Raw genomic sequence first — 14,129 nt, 5'->3', positions numbered from 1 at the left:
TCTCAGCTTAACATCATGCGAGATTGTGGTCAAGCGCTTCCCTATTCTCAATAATAAAAAGAAGTAATAGACCACTTTTACTACATATTTTTTATTAATCCCTTAACATTAGAGTAAGTACCAGCAATTAATAGAAGAATGCCTACGAGTATAATTAAAACATTTTTCCAAAGTCGCCATCTCCATTTTCCAAGACCCGGGTTTTCCCATACAACCAAGACATCAATTATTGCTGGGAAAATAAAACCCATAAGTGATAAGCAGAAGGCTCCAAGCTGAAAGAAAGAAAAATAGATTAGTTCTTCTTCAATAAAATTTTTCACCCTGTAATTTCAGATTTTATAGAACCAGTCAATGTGTGACTCGTATTCATGGTAAATATTTGTTTAACAATAAAGTTGAATCTACTACATATATCGCGTATTTACTATCTACTATCAACGAATTCGATGCTAAATCGAATTGCGTATCTATTAACATGTTGCAGGTTGCTGACAACAAAAGAATACACTGAAAAGTTTTCGCCCGAGGAGCGACAATATTTATAGCATCTACAGACGCTCCGATTCGGTTGGTGCCAACCATCCGACCACGACCAAATCGGAAAGTGAAGAGAGCGGTCGGTCCGACATAATTATTATTAATATTGGTTTGACGTGGTCGGATGCGCCGGCGATACCGACCAAACCAACTTCCTATCCGATCCGACCAAATTGGAACGTTTGGAAGCTTTGTTCCGACCAAATCGGCTCATTCCATAGAGTAATATAGGTAATTGGCTCATTCGCATTCGCAACGTCGCCGGTGTAGGACGTTCTCTGACTAATATATAGTAATCTGTGTAGGACGTCAACATGAACGCCGAGGGAGTGACGGTCACCGAACGTGACATAATAATAAAATTACTGGAACTATATAAAGACTTTCCCTGTTTGTGGGACTTAAATTGCGTAACAAAGATTACGCAAATAGATTATTTATTGCAATGTAAGCGGAAAAAATGTAATTATTGACGACATCACATTAGAAACCTCAAAAATAACAGTACTTCTCCACTATTTAATGGATTTTATTATACATATAAACTTTCCTCTTGAATCACTCTATCTATTAAAAAAACCGCATCAAAATCCGTTGCGTAGTTTCAAAGATTTAAGCGTACAAAGGGACATAGGGATATAGGGACAGAGAAAGCGACTTTGTTTTATACTATGTAGTGATGGTCAACTGACAGCTGGAAGGCCAACCGTCGGACAATCTGTAGCAATGTTGGAATGGTTGCCATGTCGGTTCCAATATGGTTGGCACCAACCAAATCGGAGCGTCTGTAGATGCTTTTAGGGCCGGCCCAGATATTTTTCATTGTCAAACTATTATCGACATTGTTCTCATAAAAATAAAAATTCAAAATAAAATTACAATTTATTTCGGGGAGCATCGAAACACACGCGAAAAGTAGCGCTTTTTTGAATGTTATTTCAAAGAAGACAATGTCGATAATGGTTTGACCTTAGGGTTTGACAATTAAAAATTCGCTGCGCTGCGCTTCGCCATATCTGCGCCGGCCCAATCAATTTCCTATTCATAAGTATACGATTCACATCAACGTAGTCACAAACGATGATAATTATAATAGCAAGCAAGAAATCATAATACATATAGCCTGAAAAACTTCAAAGAGTAAGGAAACTTACCAGTCCCATCAAATTGCCAATATTAGGAAACGCAATGGCAACAGCAGTTATTATAATAACAGAGGATCCTCTATAGATCCTCTCGTATATCCAGTGTTTCTTTGGATCGTGCTTCTTGGAGACATAATGCCAGACCAGGTTGAAGGGAGCCCAGAAGTTGAGGGCAAAGGTGACGAAGATCATTAGACCCATTAGAGCTTTCAAGATGGTTGGAAATCTGAAATATGTATAAATATCTTGATAAATATAATCATAAGGGTGCTTTTTCACCAATAAGGTACGAGGATGTGTAGCAAGGAATGTTTGTAAAGAACCAATCATATTGCTACATTTAGTTTGAAGTGTTTAGCGTTTGAAGCAATACCAAGAAGCTTAAATCTAATACACTGGAGATTGCACTATGAACGTTTACTTGTCACGGGAAGGTATGACCTTGAATGACGCCTGGTTGTTTTTTTGTGAAGGAACAACCAGGCGTCATTCAAGGTCATACCTTCCTGTGACAAGTAAACGTTCATAGTGCAATCTCCAGTGTATTAGATATAAGCTTCTTGAGCAATACCTACTATTGGTTATTTACAAACACATTCCTCGCTACTCGCTACTCACCCTGCACATTATTGGTAGAAAAGCACCCTAATTAATTAATTAAATCTTTACCTATAAAACTTGGATTATTTTATTGAAAAAGTACTTTGTAACGGAAACTGAACTTCTATTTGTGTTAAGATTTATCATAATTATATCAGGAAAATAGAGAAATAGGAACTTCGGCTATAATGTAGCTTCAGAGTAATATGACCTTAGTTAAGAATAATGGACCAAACAACAACGTATCGATAGAATTGGGATAAATTCAACGAATACTTACGTATCACCAGGGAAATTCAATGTAACAGGTGAAACAGATTTCTCTCCAAATCCCCAATAACCAAAAAATCCAACCATTACAAGGAATATGAGAACAATAGTCATCCCTGAAACAGATTAGTAATTTAAAATTTTTGAGACATAGTTTGGCGTTCAAAATGGACATTTTCTTAAATAGTTTTCGTATTGTTAAGTGAGTTTCGGTACACAGAATTTGCTAGAAATGCAAATAGTTATTGATTGTTAGCTAAGTTAAGCATATTTACATTGGTTATTTTATGGTTATTTTCTAGATTTCATCCGAACTCGAAACATGGAGAGTATATTTTATTTTTTTTTACAACAAATCAAACATTTTGTCTTGGCATTTGTTTTTATAAACGAATTCGACAAATGGAAAGCGTTTAGACTTATCTTACTACAAATGAAACATTTTGTCTTGGTTTTTATCACGTTTTAATAATCATTATCATCAACATTGTGAGTTATCTATGTTAAAAAAGTGTGTTAATTTTAGGCAAAGTTTTAACCAAAATCTTACCTAATCCAATAACAATTGGGGATTTCTTGGGATTTTCCATATTATTCTCAATGGGCAATATGACTCCTATTCCTTCCATGCTAAAGACGACAATTCCGCAAAATTCAAAGAAGCCCACGGCGTCTTTCCAAGCTGGTACTGTTGATATGGGTGGAGCTGATCTTAGACCATATACTACCGTTGCAGCAACGCAAACAACTGAAAGGAATGAGTACAAATTTGAAGATAGCTAATGACCGGTTTCAATAGTACGGGACCTAACAGTTAAATGAAAAATATTGCATTACCTAAAGTTTAAAAAAATATTAATATTTTAGTAGAGCCTTTAGGGCGTTCTTTTTAATTTGTAGGGTGCTGAGCAACACGTTAAAATTCTAACAATATAATGTGTTCTAAAATTGTTGTAAAGTCTATGCAATAGTTCATAAGATTACTCCTAACAAAATGAACAATAGCAGAATCAAGAAGAAATTAATAATATTGTTCATGCATTGCTATCGTAAATTACAATAAACACTAGCACATTGTTATATTCATGTTATTTTATAACCATAAATATAAACTTACAGATTCATATGCGAAGATGAAGTACAGGGTGTAACAAAAAGTAGTGATGAACGGAAGCTGAGAGGTAGAGGACCTAGAGGGCTATCCGAATCACCCCCATGTATGTTATGCGATTTTTCGTATTTTCGGAGTTATGACGTTTTTTTCAATTTTTCACCTATCGCCGAGTACGATGATATTTTCACTCATGCTGACGTCAATGATTGCGGAAGATGCTTGATTTTTTTTTGTGTGCTAAGCTGAAAGATAGGCCAATTCAGTATGGTAACATTTACTATCGTTAGATCTTTGAATGGAATAAAAAAAAGAATTAAATGGCAAGAAAGATAAAATTACCCAGTATGTTCACCACTTCAAGGGCCCGTAAAAAAATAAAATCACATAAAAAAAGTTTTCCGTTTGACTTTTAAAAACTTGCTCTATCTATCAGATAGCTACCCTGAAAATTTCATTTTATTATTCAGAAGGCTTCAATCGAAAAATTTAAATCTAAATGTGGTAAGTGCAAAAATTGAATTAACATGATGATCATTAAAACCAATAAATAGGTGTTAAATTACCAGAAATTTTTAAAATAACCCCGCTGTTGCTCAATGCAAGTGCGACATCACCGTAAAAAGTTGTCTTTTAAATGTCTGAATGCCCTTTTATCATTTTTAATGGTTTCTTCTGCTACTATGAATTTCCGGGTTATTTCGTCCAAATTGTGGCATTCTCTCAAGTAGCCGAGGTCTTTTTAGTATTCCCATTGAAACAAATCAATGGGGTTTAGGTCGAGGGACCGTAGAGGCCAGGCTTTAAGGCAGGCGTCACCGGCGCATGCGCAGGCTGCAACGACCAATCCATCTTTCAGGGTATCTTTGCCCTTTAGCCTGGCCTGCACGGTCTCCGGACATAAACCCTATTGATTTTTTTCCGTGGGGATACTACAAAGACGAGAGACTGCCACAATTTGGACGAAATAACCCGGAAATTCATAGTAGCAGAAGAAACCATTAAAAATGATAAAAGGGCATTCAGACATTTAAAAGACAACTTTTTACGGTGATGTCGCACTTGCATTGAGCAACAGCGGGGTTATTTTAAAAATTTCTGGTAATTTAACACCTATTTATTGGTTTTAATGATCATCATGTTAATTCAATTTTTGCACTTACCACATTTAGATTTAAATTTTTCGATTGAAGCCTTCTGAATAATAAAATGAAATTTTCAGGGTAGCTATCTGATAGATAGAGCAAGTTTTTAAAAGTCAAACGGAAATTTTTTTTTATGTGATTTTATTTTTTTACGGGCCCTTGAAGTGGTGAACATACTGGGTAATTTTATCTTTCTTGCCATTTAATTCTTTTTTTTATTCCATTCAAAGATCTAACGATAGTAAATGTTACCATACTGAATTGGCCTATCTTTCAGCTTAGCACACAAAAAAAAAATCAAGCATCTTCCGCAATCATTGACGTCAGCATGAGTGAAAATATCATCGTACTCGGCGATAGGTGAAAAATTGAAAAAAACGTCATAACTCCGAAAATACGAAAAATCGCATAACATACATGGGGGTGATTCGGATAGCCCTCTAGGTCCTCTACCTCTCAGCTTCCGTTCATCACTACTTTTTGGTACACCCTGTATATTAACCACAGTATTACAATATTATTTCGTAGGATTTAGGAAATATTGTAATACTGTGATATTAACCATGCATTTTTAAATATGTATTCAAATAGGTACAAACAATCATATCTCACCAATAAAAACGTCAGCAACCAAAGAAAATGGCGCCAAATATTTTAACGTGGTTATCATACACAATAACAATATCGGTATCAACAATGCTAATATGTACAATCGAAGACTATTCAAGTCTAAATCTTGGTTGTTTTCGATAATTTCTCTAAGAGTTTTAGCTATTATTATTTGGTAAACACAGCAGGCGCCGAAAAGGTCTATGCAAATTGTGAGGTCCACTGCATATCTGTAATTGCATAAAATAATATATTGGTCAATATATTATAGTTCATACAAAGTTTTTGATAATAGTTTAGAGACCTAAATAATGAACCTTGATTAAATTTCACTGCTAAGCTTTGGTAAATAATAAATATCGGTGACCTAGAGAATTTATTTTCTTAACCATTCGCAATTTTTTTGGAAGTCATAGTTATGTAAGAAAGAATAGAGATTAGAAATTCTGTGCGAAAGTCGATAAAATCTTAATATATATAAATCTCGTGTCACAATGTTTGTCCTCAATGGACTCCTAAACCACTTAACCGATTATAAAATTCCTTATAAAATTCGCACACCATTCGATCCAACTTGAGAGATAGGATAGTTTAAACATGTAGGTACCACGGGCGAAGCCGGGGCGGACCACTAGTGTTATATATTTCTATACCACTTTTGGTCTCTCGTAAAAGCTATATCCTTCAAATTCGATAACAGTGTTACTTTACAAATTGAGTAGGTAGAGCAAATCAAAAGGTTTTTCGATAAAAATAGACGTAAAGTTTACGCAACAACTTATGAACTTTTCATTAACTAATTCAAAAAAAATATTAATAATATTACAAATCACTACATAGTATAAAACAAAGTCGCTTTCCCTGTCCCTATGTCCCTATGTCCCTATGTCCCTATGTCCATATCTATGTCCCTTTGTACGCTTAAATCTTTGAAACTACGCAACGGATTTTGATGCGGTTTTTTTTAATAGATAGAGTGATTCAAGAGGAAGGTTTATATGTATAAAAACATCCATTAAATAGTGGAGAAGTACTGTTATTTTTGAGGTTTCTAATGTGATGTCGTAAAAAATTACATTTTTTTTGAAAACGCAGGCTGAACCCTACGAGTTTTATCAAAATAATGTACTAAGTATTATACACATTGAAAAGGTCTACAGAAAAGTCCGCGATGGTATATGTCTATCTCTTATGGCTAACCCACAATAACTTTTTTTTGTCATTTACTTTTTACGACAAATAATGGCTAATTTTCGATGCAATTTTAACCAATACAGCATTAATCCTTAACCAATTAAATACCTTGAATACATTGTTCATTTAATATAGATCTATATGGCCCTTTACATCGTATGATTTAAGTGAATATTTTCGAAGATATTATAGATTTAAAAATTGCGGGACGTAGCGTTTGCGGCGGTTCCGGCCGGCCACCCGGCTATATCTATTTTATACCCGTGCGAAGCCGAAGCGGGCCGCTATGTTTTTATATACAACGTTTACAGTTTTTCTGTAGTGTATTTAGTATCAGCATTGCACCCGTGCGAAGTCGGGGCGGGTCGCTAGTATCTTCTTATATATAAAAATGAATCGCAAAATGTGTTGGTAAGCGCATAACTCGAGAATGGCTGAACCGATTTCGATAATTCTTTTTTTATTATATTCCTTGAAGTACGAGGATGGTTTTTAAGTAGAGAAAACGTAAATATGTACCACGGGCGAAGCCGGGGCGGACCGCTAGTATTAAATAATATTACAAATTAATAGCTTACCTGAACCACTTGCTATACTTCCTTAACTTGGGAAAAGGTCCTATCCGTAGAGCCGCTTCTGCCACGTCCGGGTAAGACATTTCAGGCACATGAACCCTTGTGTATAATATTTGCGCTGAATTCACTAGTAACTGAAAATTGTATAGATTTTATTGTTAAATTATAATAAAGCTCGCAACTAGTTAAATCAGCAGTTTGATTAATAGCCTAGGCTCTTTATAATACAGTTTAACTAACTTCCTGGATGTAATATTCAGCCGTATCTTTTATTATAACTTCGACACATATTAAAGAAAATAAAAGGGTGTGTTTAGTTTAAATTTACGATTTTAAGATTCTTTACTTATTGTGCATTAGCTATTTATTAATAGATTAAATAAATTATTAAAAATAATTAATAGAGGAATAAATTGAGTTTATTAATGTAATAAATAAACTTACATGTAAACAATAAGAGATATAGAAGCCAAAGACGACAGTCATGACCAGGGACGTCCACAGACCACTTTTCATGAAGGCTTCGTGAATTCCCATTATACCACCACCTAAACATCCTTTTATCAAGTGGCCTGTTGCTTCTAGTAAACTGAAATTAGGGATAAATTATTAAAAACTATATTTTCTAAAGTTTACATTAAAGTAGAGTACGTCTGCTTTATAATTAACTTAAAAATTAAAATAACTATCTTAAAAAGTCGGCAACGCATCTGCAGAAGCCCCTGTGTAGATGAATATGGGCGGTGGACTCGCTTAAGATCAGGCGCTCCACAAGCCCGTTTGCCCACTCTCATATAATAAATAAAATAAAAAAATATTTACTTATATTGTAGGTAATTTGTCCAGATTGTCGCTGGTTTTCATTATTATGATGGATGGATTAGAAAAAATACGTATTTTGCGCTTGGCGGAAGTTTAGTGCATGGAAAATTTCAAGATATATTTTTTATGATGTTTGTATCTATTAATTTAAAATGTATTTATCAAATATTAAAAGTTTGGCAATTAAGCTGCATACAGCGTAATAGCCAAACTGATGAGTGACGAGTAATAAAATTATAAAGATTTTGTGCTAACTGCAGTTTTAACGACCCCAAATTAAATTCATAGATCAGATAGACATAGCAATATTTACATGAATTATACTGATATAATAGCTACTAACAGCTCTTCTTAATTCAACTTACATGTTTTTTATTCAACTTACATATACTTAATACTACGAAATAGTAGACTTTCCGAAATCAAATTTATCGTGAACTATATAAATATATATTTAATGGATGTTATTATACATATAAACCTTCCTCTTGAATCACTCTATCTATTAAAAAAAACCGCATTAAAATCCGTTGCGTAGTTTCAAAGATTTAAGCGTACAAAGGGACATAGGGACATAGGGAAATAGGGACAGAGAATGCGACTTTGTTTTATACTATGTAGTGATGATCAACACCAGATAATATTGTTAGGAGAAATAAAAATTAGATGACACAACTGCTCCTTTGCTTGCTCTCTTAAAAAAAACGAATCATACTTATTACGTTTCCTCGTGGGCCTATTAGCAACGAAGTCGTATGTTTGTTTCTGTGACTGCAGGCTATATTTACCCCCATCTGGTGGGGGTTGGGGAGGTGGTTTTGAAGGGTCTACATGATCTGATTCCACTGCAGTGTTTATCTGGAATTGAATAGAAAATATATCAGGAAGTGATTTTGATACGTTGCTTATGGTAAACTAGCTTTATGCGCACGGCTTCGCCCGCATTGTAGATAACTTAAGAAATTATTCTCATAAGCCTCTGGAGTCATCTATTAAAAAAAAATTTGGGTAATTTTAAAGATTTAAGCATTCATATTCAATATATTTGATACAGATAAAACGCGTTGCCAATCCAAACTAATTTTGACTCCAAAAATCAGTCAAAAACGTTTTTTGACCGACGCGCGAAGCCCTTATAAAGGTTAAGGAAAGATCCTATCCTTCCATCTATCCATATAATATCTTCCATCCTAAGTAGCAATCAAAAATATTATAATTTTCATTTGCAATGTGTATTTGTATGACATTGCTAATTCATTATATACGAGATACAACTTGGATACAACAATAAAAGAAAACCAATGAAACATAACCGTGACATAGTGATTGTAAAATAAATATTATTTAAATATAGTTATCGTAACGAACACTTATTCATATAAAACAAAGCCTTATTTTTATTTGTTTCAATGCGACGAAAAATTTGCATGCAACCGTTTTTTGCAGACTTCTGGTGGCAGAGGTTGTTTTTATAAATTCATAAGATTGAAATCAGCCTACAAAAATTTGTTTCATCTAATTATCAGATGAGGGTTTCTACTTTCTAATCCTGCATCTAAAACCATACTAGCTCTATCCCGCGGTTTCACCAGCATATTGAAGGATATATTTTTTTATAATTTTTTGTGTATTAACAATGTTATGTGTTTTAAATTTGTCCTAAATGCTTCTTCTGAACAGATACAAATACCAAATAAATAACTTGCTGAATATGTTTAACAAAATGTACGCAAGTCTAACAAAGAATTACTGTTTGTGTGTTATCTTATTTGATTGTGATTCTGTGCCGATGTTGTAAAGATATGAGATAAATCTTATTTTTATAATAAACATATTTTAATATAGGTAAAGAATTTTAATAGAGACTGGCTGTGCCCCGCGGTTTTGCCAGCAGTGCTCCGCTCATGTTGATCTTAGCGTGATAATATAATATAGCCTATAGCCTTCCTCGATAAACGGGCTATCTAACACCGAAATAATTTTGCAAATAAAACCAGCAGTTCCTGAGATAAACTGTGCGTTCAAGCAAACAGACAAATCTTAATTTTATTATAAACATGTTTTAATATAATATATTAAAACATGTTTATATTTTTATTAAAATTCTTTACATTTTATGTAAAGAATTTTAATAAAAATTTTGTTCTAACTGTAGTTTTAAAGGCTCCAAGTTAATTTAAATTCAGCTCTATCCTATCCTAATAGTTCTACTATATAAATGCGAATGTTTGTGAGAATGGATGTATGTGTATTGTGTATGTGTAAGTATATGTTTGTTACTCTTTCGATCAAATACTACAGAACCGATTACAATGAAATTTAGCACACATATAGAGGGTAACTGGAAATTCCACGGGAACGGGAACTATGCGGGTTTTTTTTTTGAAAACGCGGACGAAGACGCGGATGGAAAGCATACATTGACGGACGAAGACGGAAAGTATAAATTGACATACTAAATATATTATTATTATTAGGTAAGTACGGTACCTATCTTAAATATCCTTAAATTAAACATCAAAATATATCGTACACCCAAAGCCAGTAAATATACCTTCGAAATATATATGTATAGTAAAAATGTTAGTTAGTTGACAGTTGTAGTGTTGGGTACCTACTATTGCACGCCTCATAAGCGAAGCGTTGAGGTGGGTACTACTGTCACTTCGCGCAAAACATCTGATTTTTCAAACTTAAAATGTCTTTATGTATCATACATTGCACTTGTAAGATAATACATACACACACATATTAAGAAAAAACACTATTTTTAACGTTCATGATATTTTTGATGTCATTTTTGTTATTTAAACTAGTTAAAAAACAGTTTAAAAAAGTTCTGTCTTGGACGTCCGTGTGTCTGTATGTGCGGATCCTTTTTCTTGTTAACACGATAGCGACCGAAATACTTTACTAATCGAGTCTTTTTTTTTCTCTTACGCTTGAGTATGCTCAGGAATAGAACCCTTTCATTTTTCAGGGTCTGATTCGATGTGGTTTAATTGTTATTAAATAAACAAAAATAATAATTAATAAATATTTATTAAAAAAAAATTATGAGGCGTGCACTTTTGGATTTTCCAAATTATTTTACTTTGTTTTCAACTTTTCATGTTAATTACATTTATTTATGGTACGTTTTATAATTATTATTACCTACTACCATCATAGATTAAGACATTGAAAATGTATAAGTACATACATTGTTTACAAAGTCATACTAAAAGAAAAATTTATAACTATCATACATATTATGTTTTAAATCTTATGTCTGTTTGTTCGTGATAATCTCAAAAACTACTGCACCGATTTTCATTACCACTTAAATGTATACAGTAACAGCTAATAGCTATAAAATTTATAATAATTGTTACTTGACCTTCAAATGACTGGAAGCATTTTGATGAAATTGGACGCATGTATAGATTGTAATTTCAATAAAATTGTGTGTTCTTAGTTATTGCAGAAATGCTGCTATAGACAACTCTATATATTAAATAGTGCAGAACCATAACTATCTGAAGCTTAAGCTATATTTATTCGCGTAAATAAAATTTTAAATAAATATTACACTTTTTTTATATTACCTATATCAATATAACTAGGTAGGTACTTACATCTTAAAATTGTTAAACTAGGTAACTTTTATCTACATGAATTACAAAATCGCCAAATATCTACAAATGTTAACAATATTATGGAATAGTAATTACTTCCTCTCTTCATTATAAATTGCCTTTTAATTATTTTATAATGTTTTTGAAAAAGGTAATTTACATAACAAGAAAAATCAATTCATGCGCTATCAACATTTAAGGCGCTACCCGGCAATTTCGACTATGTTCAACCTCTATAAAGTCTGGTACAACATAAAGCACAATACCGAAAAAAATATATAAAATAGGATGGTCTTTGATCTTTAATTGCTCGCGAGGACTTTTTTCCAAAGTTAATAGATTTCTAGAAAAAAAATGTGCCGTGGTCATCGATTTTTCCGCAAATACTCTATAAACTTCGTAACCTGCTGACTTAGAGCTCTGAAAATTTTATGTTTAATAAATTATCAGTTACACAACAGTCCCTGACGAGGATTTTTTGTTTCACTGATTGGTATCTTTTTAAATACAAAATGCGAGGAAAAAAGAAGGTGCAGCGGGAGAGGTTTGAGATCCGTCAAGTATGGTCAAGGTTATTAGCGCATGTATAAGCCTTAATACAACACTAGCATTCTGCGCGACTTTGCCCGCTTTCTAGAAAACATAACATATATACAGAAACCTTCCTCAAGAATCACTCTATCTATTAAAATAAACCTCATCGAAATGTAGTGTAGTATTAAAGATAAGCACACTAAAAGACGGGCAAACGGACAAACAGTGACTTTGTTTTATACTATGTAGTAATATGTAATAAGTACGCGCTATCTAGTTTAAATTGAGTTCTTAATAAATGATTGTACAAATTTTTTCTAATAGATGAGACTATTTTGAAGTTATGAATACCAATAATAATTATTATACTTTATAGCAACTAGATATATATTTAAACACGTAATAACATTACTTAGGTATTATTATCATAAAATACTAAATGCTCTACTATCTATAAATAAATAATTCTAGTAAACTAACTTGATTACTTTTACAAACAATTAGGTACAATTACAAAATGGTTTATTAAAATCCTCTCAACTGTTACTAATTAAAATTACCTTTTAATAATTATCTTAATACTAGATTTCCGCCTGCGGCTTCGCCCGCGTTTTCAAAGGAAAACCCGCATAGTTCCCGTTCCCGTGGGATTTCCGGGATAATACCTATCCTTTGTGTTAATCCAATTTACCCTCTATATGTGTGCCAAATTTCATTGTAATCGGTTCAGTAGAATTTGCGTGAAAGAGTAACAAACACACACACATAGAATCTCACAAACTTTCGCATTTATAATATTAGTAGTCTTAACGTCTTAAGGTTATTATTAAATGATTTTCACTTTAAATTATTATCTTTAAAAATTATCAAAATAAATGTTTTTCAAATAGTTTTACTTACATGGCCTAATTTGATATCCATAAAATGATCCTTCAAAACACAACACGAGTGAACACAACAAACGTCAGTCTTATTGTAAATTAGACTGATTTTACAACCTTCAGAAGCAAACAGATAATGTTAATATATTAGATTCATTGAGAAGCGTTTGTTGCTTGTTGTATTAAAATTATTAGCGCACTTTGTAATAGTTCTGTGGTACTAACTTGTAGAAGTCTAGTCTAGAAGAATTAAGAACTAGCTGTGCCCTGTGGTTTTACCCGCATTTCTCTGCTCCTATTTTTCTTAGCGTGATGGTATATAGCGTAGGTATATGATATAATAACCTTCCTCGATAAATGGGCTATCTAACACCGAAAGAATTTTCCAAATCGGACCAGTAGTTCCTGAGAGTCTTCAGTATTATAAAATTATTAGTTAACTGCTTGCTGACCTTATTATTAATGTTCTATTTATATTTCGACCAAGAGGGTAAAGGTAATGGCTCTAAAACAAAATGAAAGATATCTAAGGCTCTATGTACCTATAGCTTTCACTGTTATCTACCGAATTTATTTAATAGATTATTTGAAAGAAAAATTAAATAATGTAATACAATTGAAATCACATTTAAGTTGTATCAATATATAAGGGGTATTATTATTATCTGTGTCTTGGGCGTGAAATAACACCTTGATAAATGCAAAATTGTAACTAAATAAAAATCACATTGAATACGCGAAAGATATATAAATCTAACTCAAGTAGAATCGTATCAATAATCCATGGTTTAAAGTTTTAATACAAGCGGTAAATAGTTATTAGAACTTTTATTGATAGCGTGAAGTATTTTTAGATTCAAGTGGTATTTTATTGTATCAATGATCGCCTATTGGTTGGTGTTTATTGTCTAATATTCTTGAAGTGCGTTGTAAAGTGTGGTTTCTATTAAAACAATGTGGAATAAAATGTCCATTTGTTGTTCAATAATTGAATTTTCAATGTCATAACTATATATATGTGTTATTTAATTTTAAAAATCTACTTCCCTAGCAAACGATACTAAGGTTATGTGAAGAGCCTTAAAT

General features: G+C 32.7%; 1 protein-coding gene across 1 annotated transcript; it reads right to left on the bottom strand.

Moving 5' to 3' along the window:
- Positions 1 to 80: 80 nt before the first annotated feature.
- LOC149896831 (proton-coupled amino acid transporter-like protein pathetic) lies at positions 81 to 7,772 on the bottom strand. The gene is made up of 7 exons (XM_090117234.1): positions 7,634 to 7,772; positions 7,193 to 7,323; positions 5,424 to 5,650; positions 3,106 to 3,303; positions 2,566 to 2,671; positions 1,695 to 1,911; positions 81 to 275 (listed from the first exon to the last, which is right to left on the bottom strand). Exons 1-7 carry the CDS (start codon positions 7,724 to 7,726, stop codon positions 81 to 83), a joined length of 1,167 nt encoding a protein of 388 aa, XP_089973360.1. The 5' UTR covers positions 7,727 to 7,772.
- Between the last annotated feature and the right edge of the window lie 6,357 nt (positions 7,773 to 14,129).

The sequence above is a fragment of the Colias eurytheme genome, chromosome 27 (genome assembly GCF_061535395.1).
Source record: "Colias eurytheme isolate Ceu_HAF_F1 chromosome 27, ilColEury1 Martin Lab GWU primary, whole genome shotgun sequence".
NCBI lineage: Eukaryota > Metazoa > Arthropoda > Insecta > Lepidoptera > Pieridae > Colias > Colias eurytheme.
Note: the sequence above shows the minus strand (reverse complement) of the source record. Positions and strands in the feature narration are given on the sequence as shown.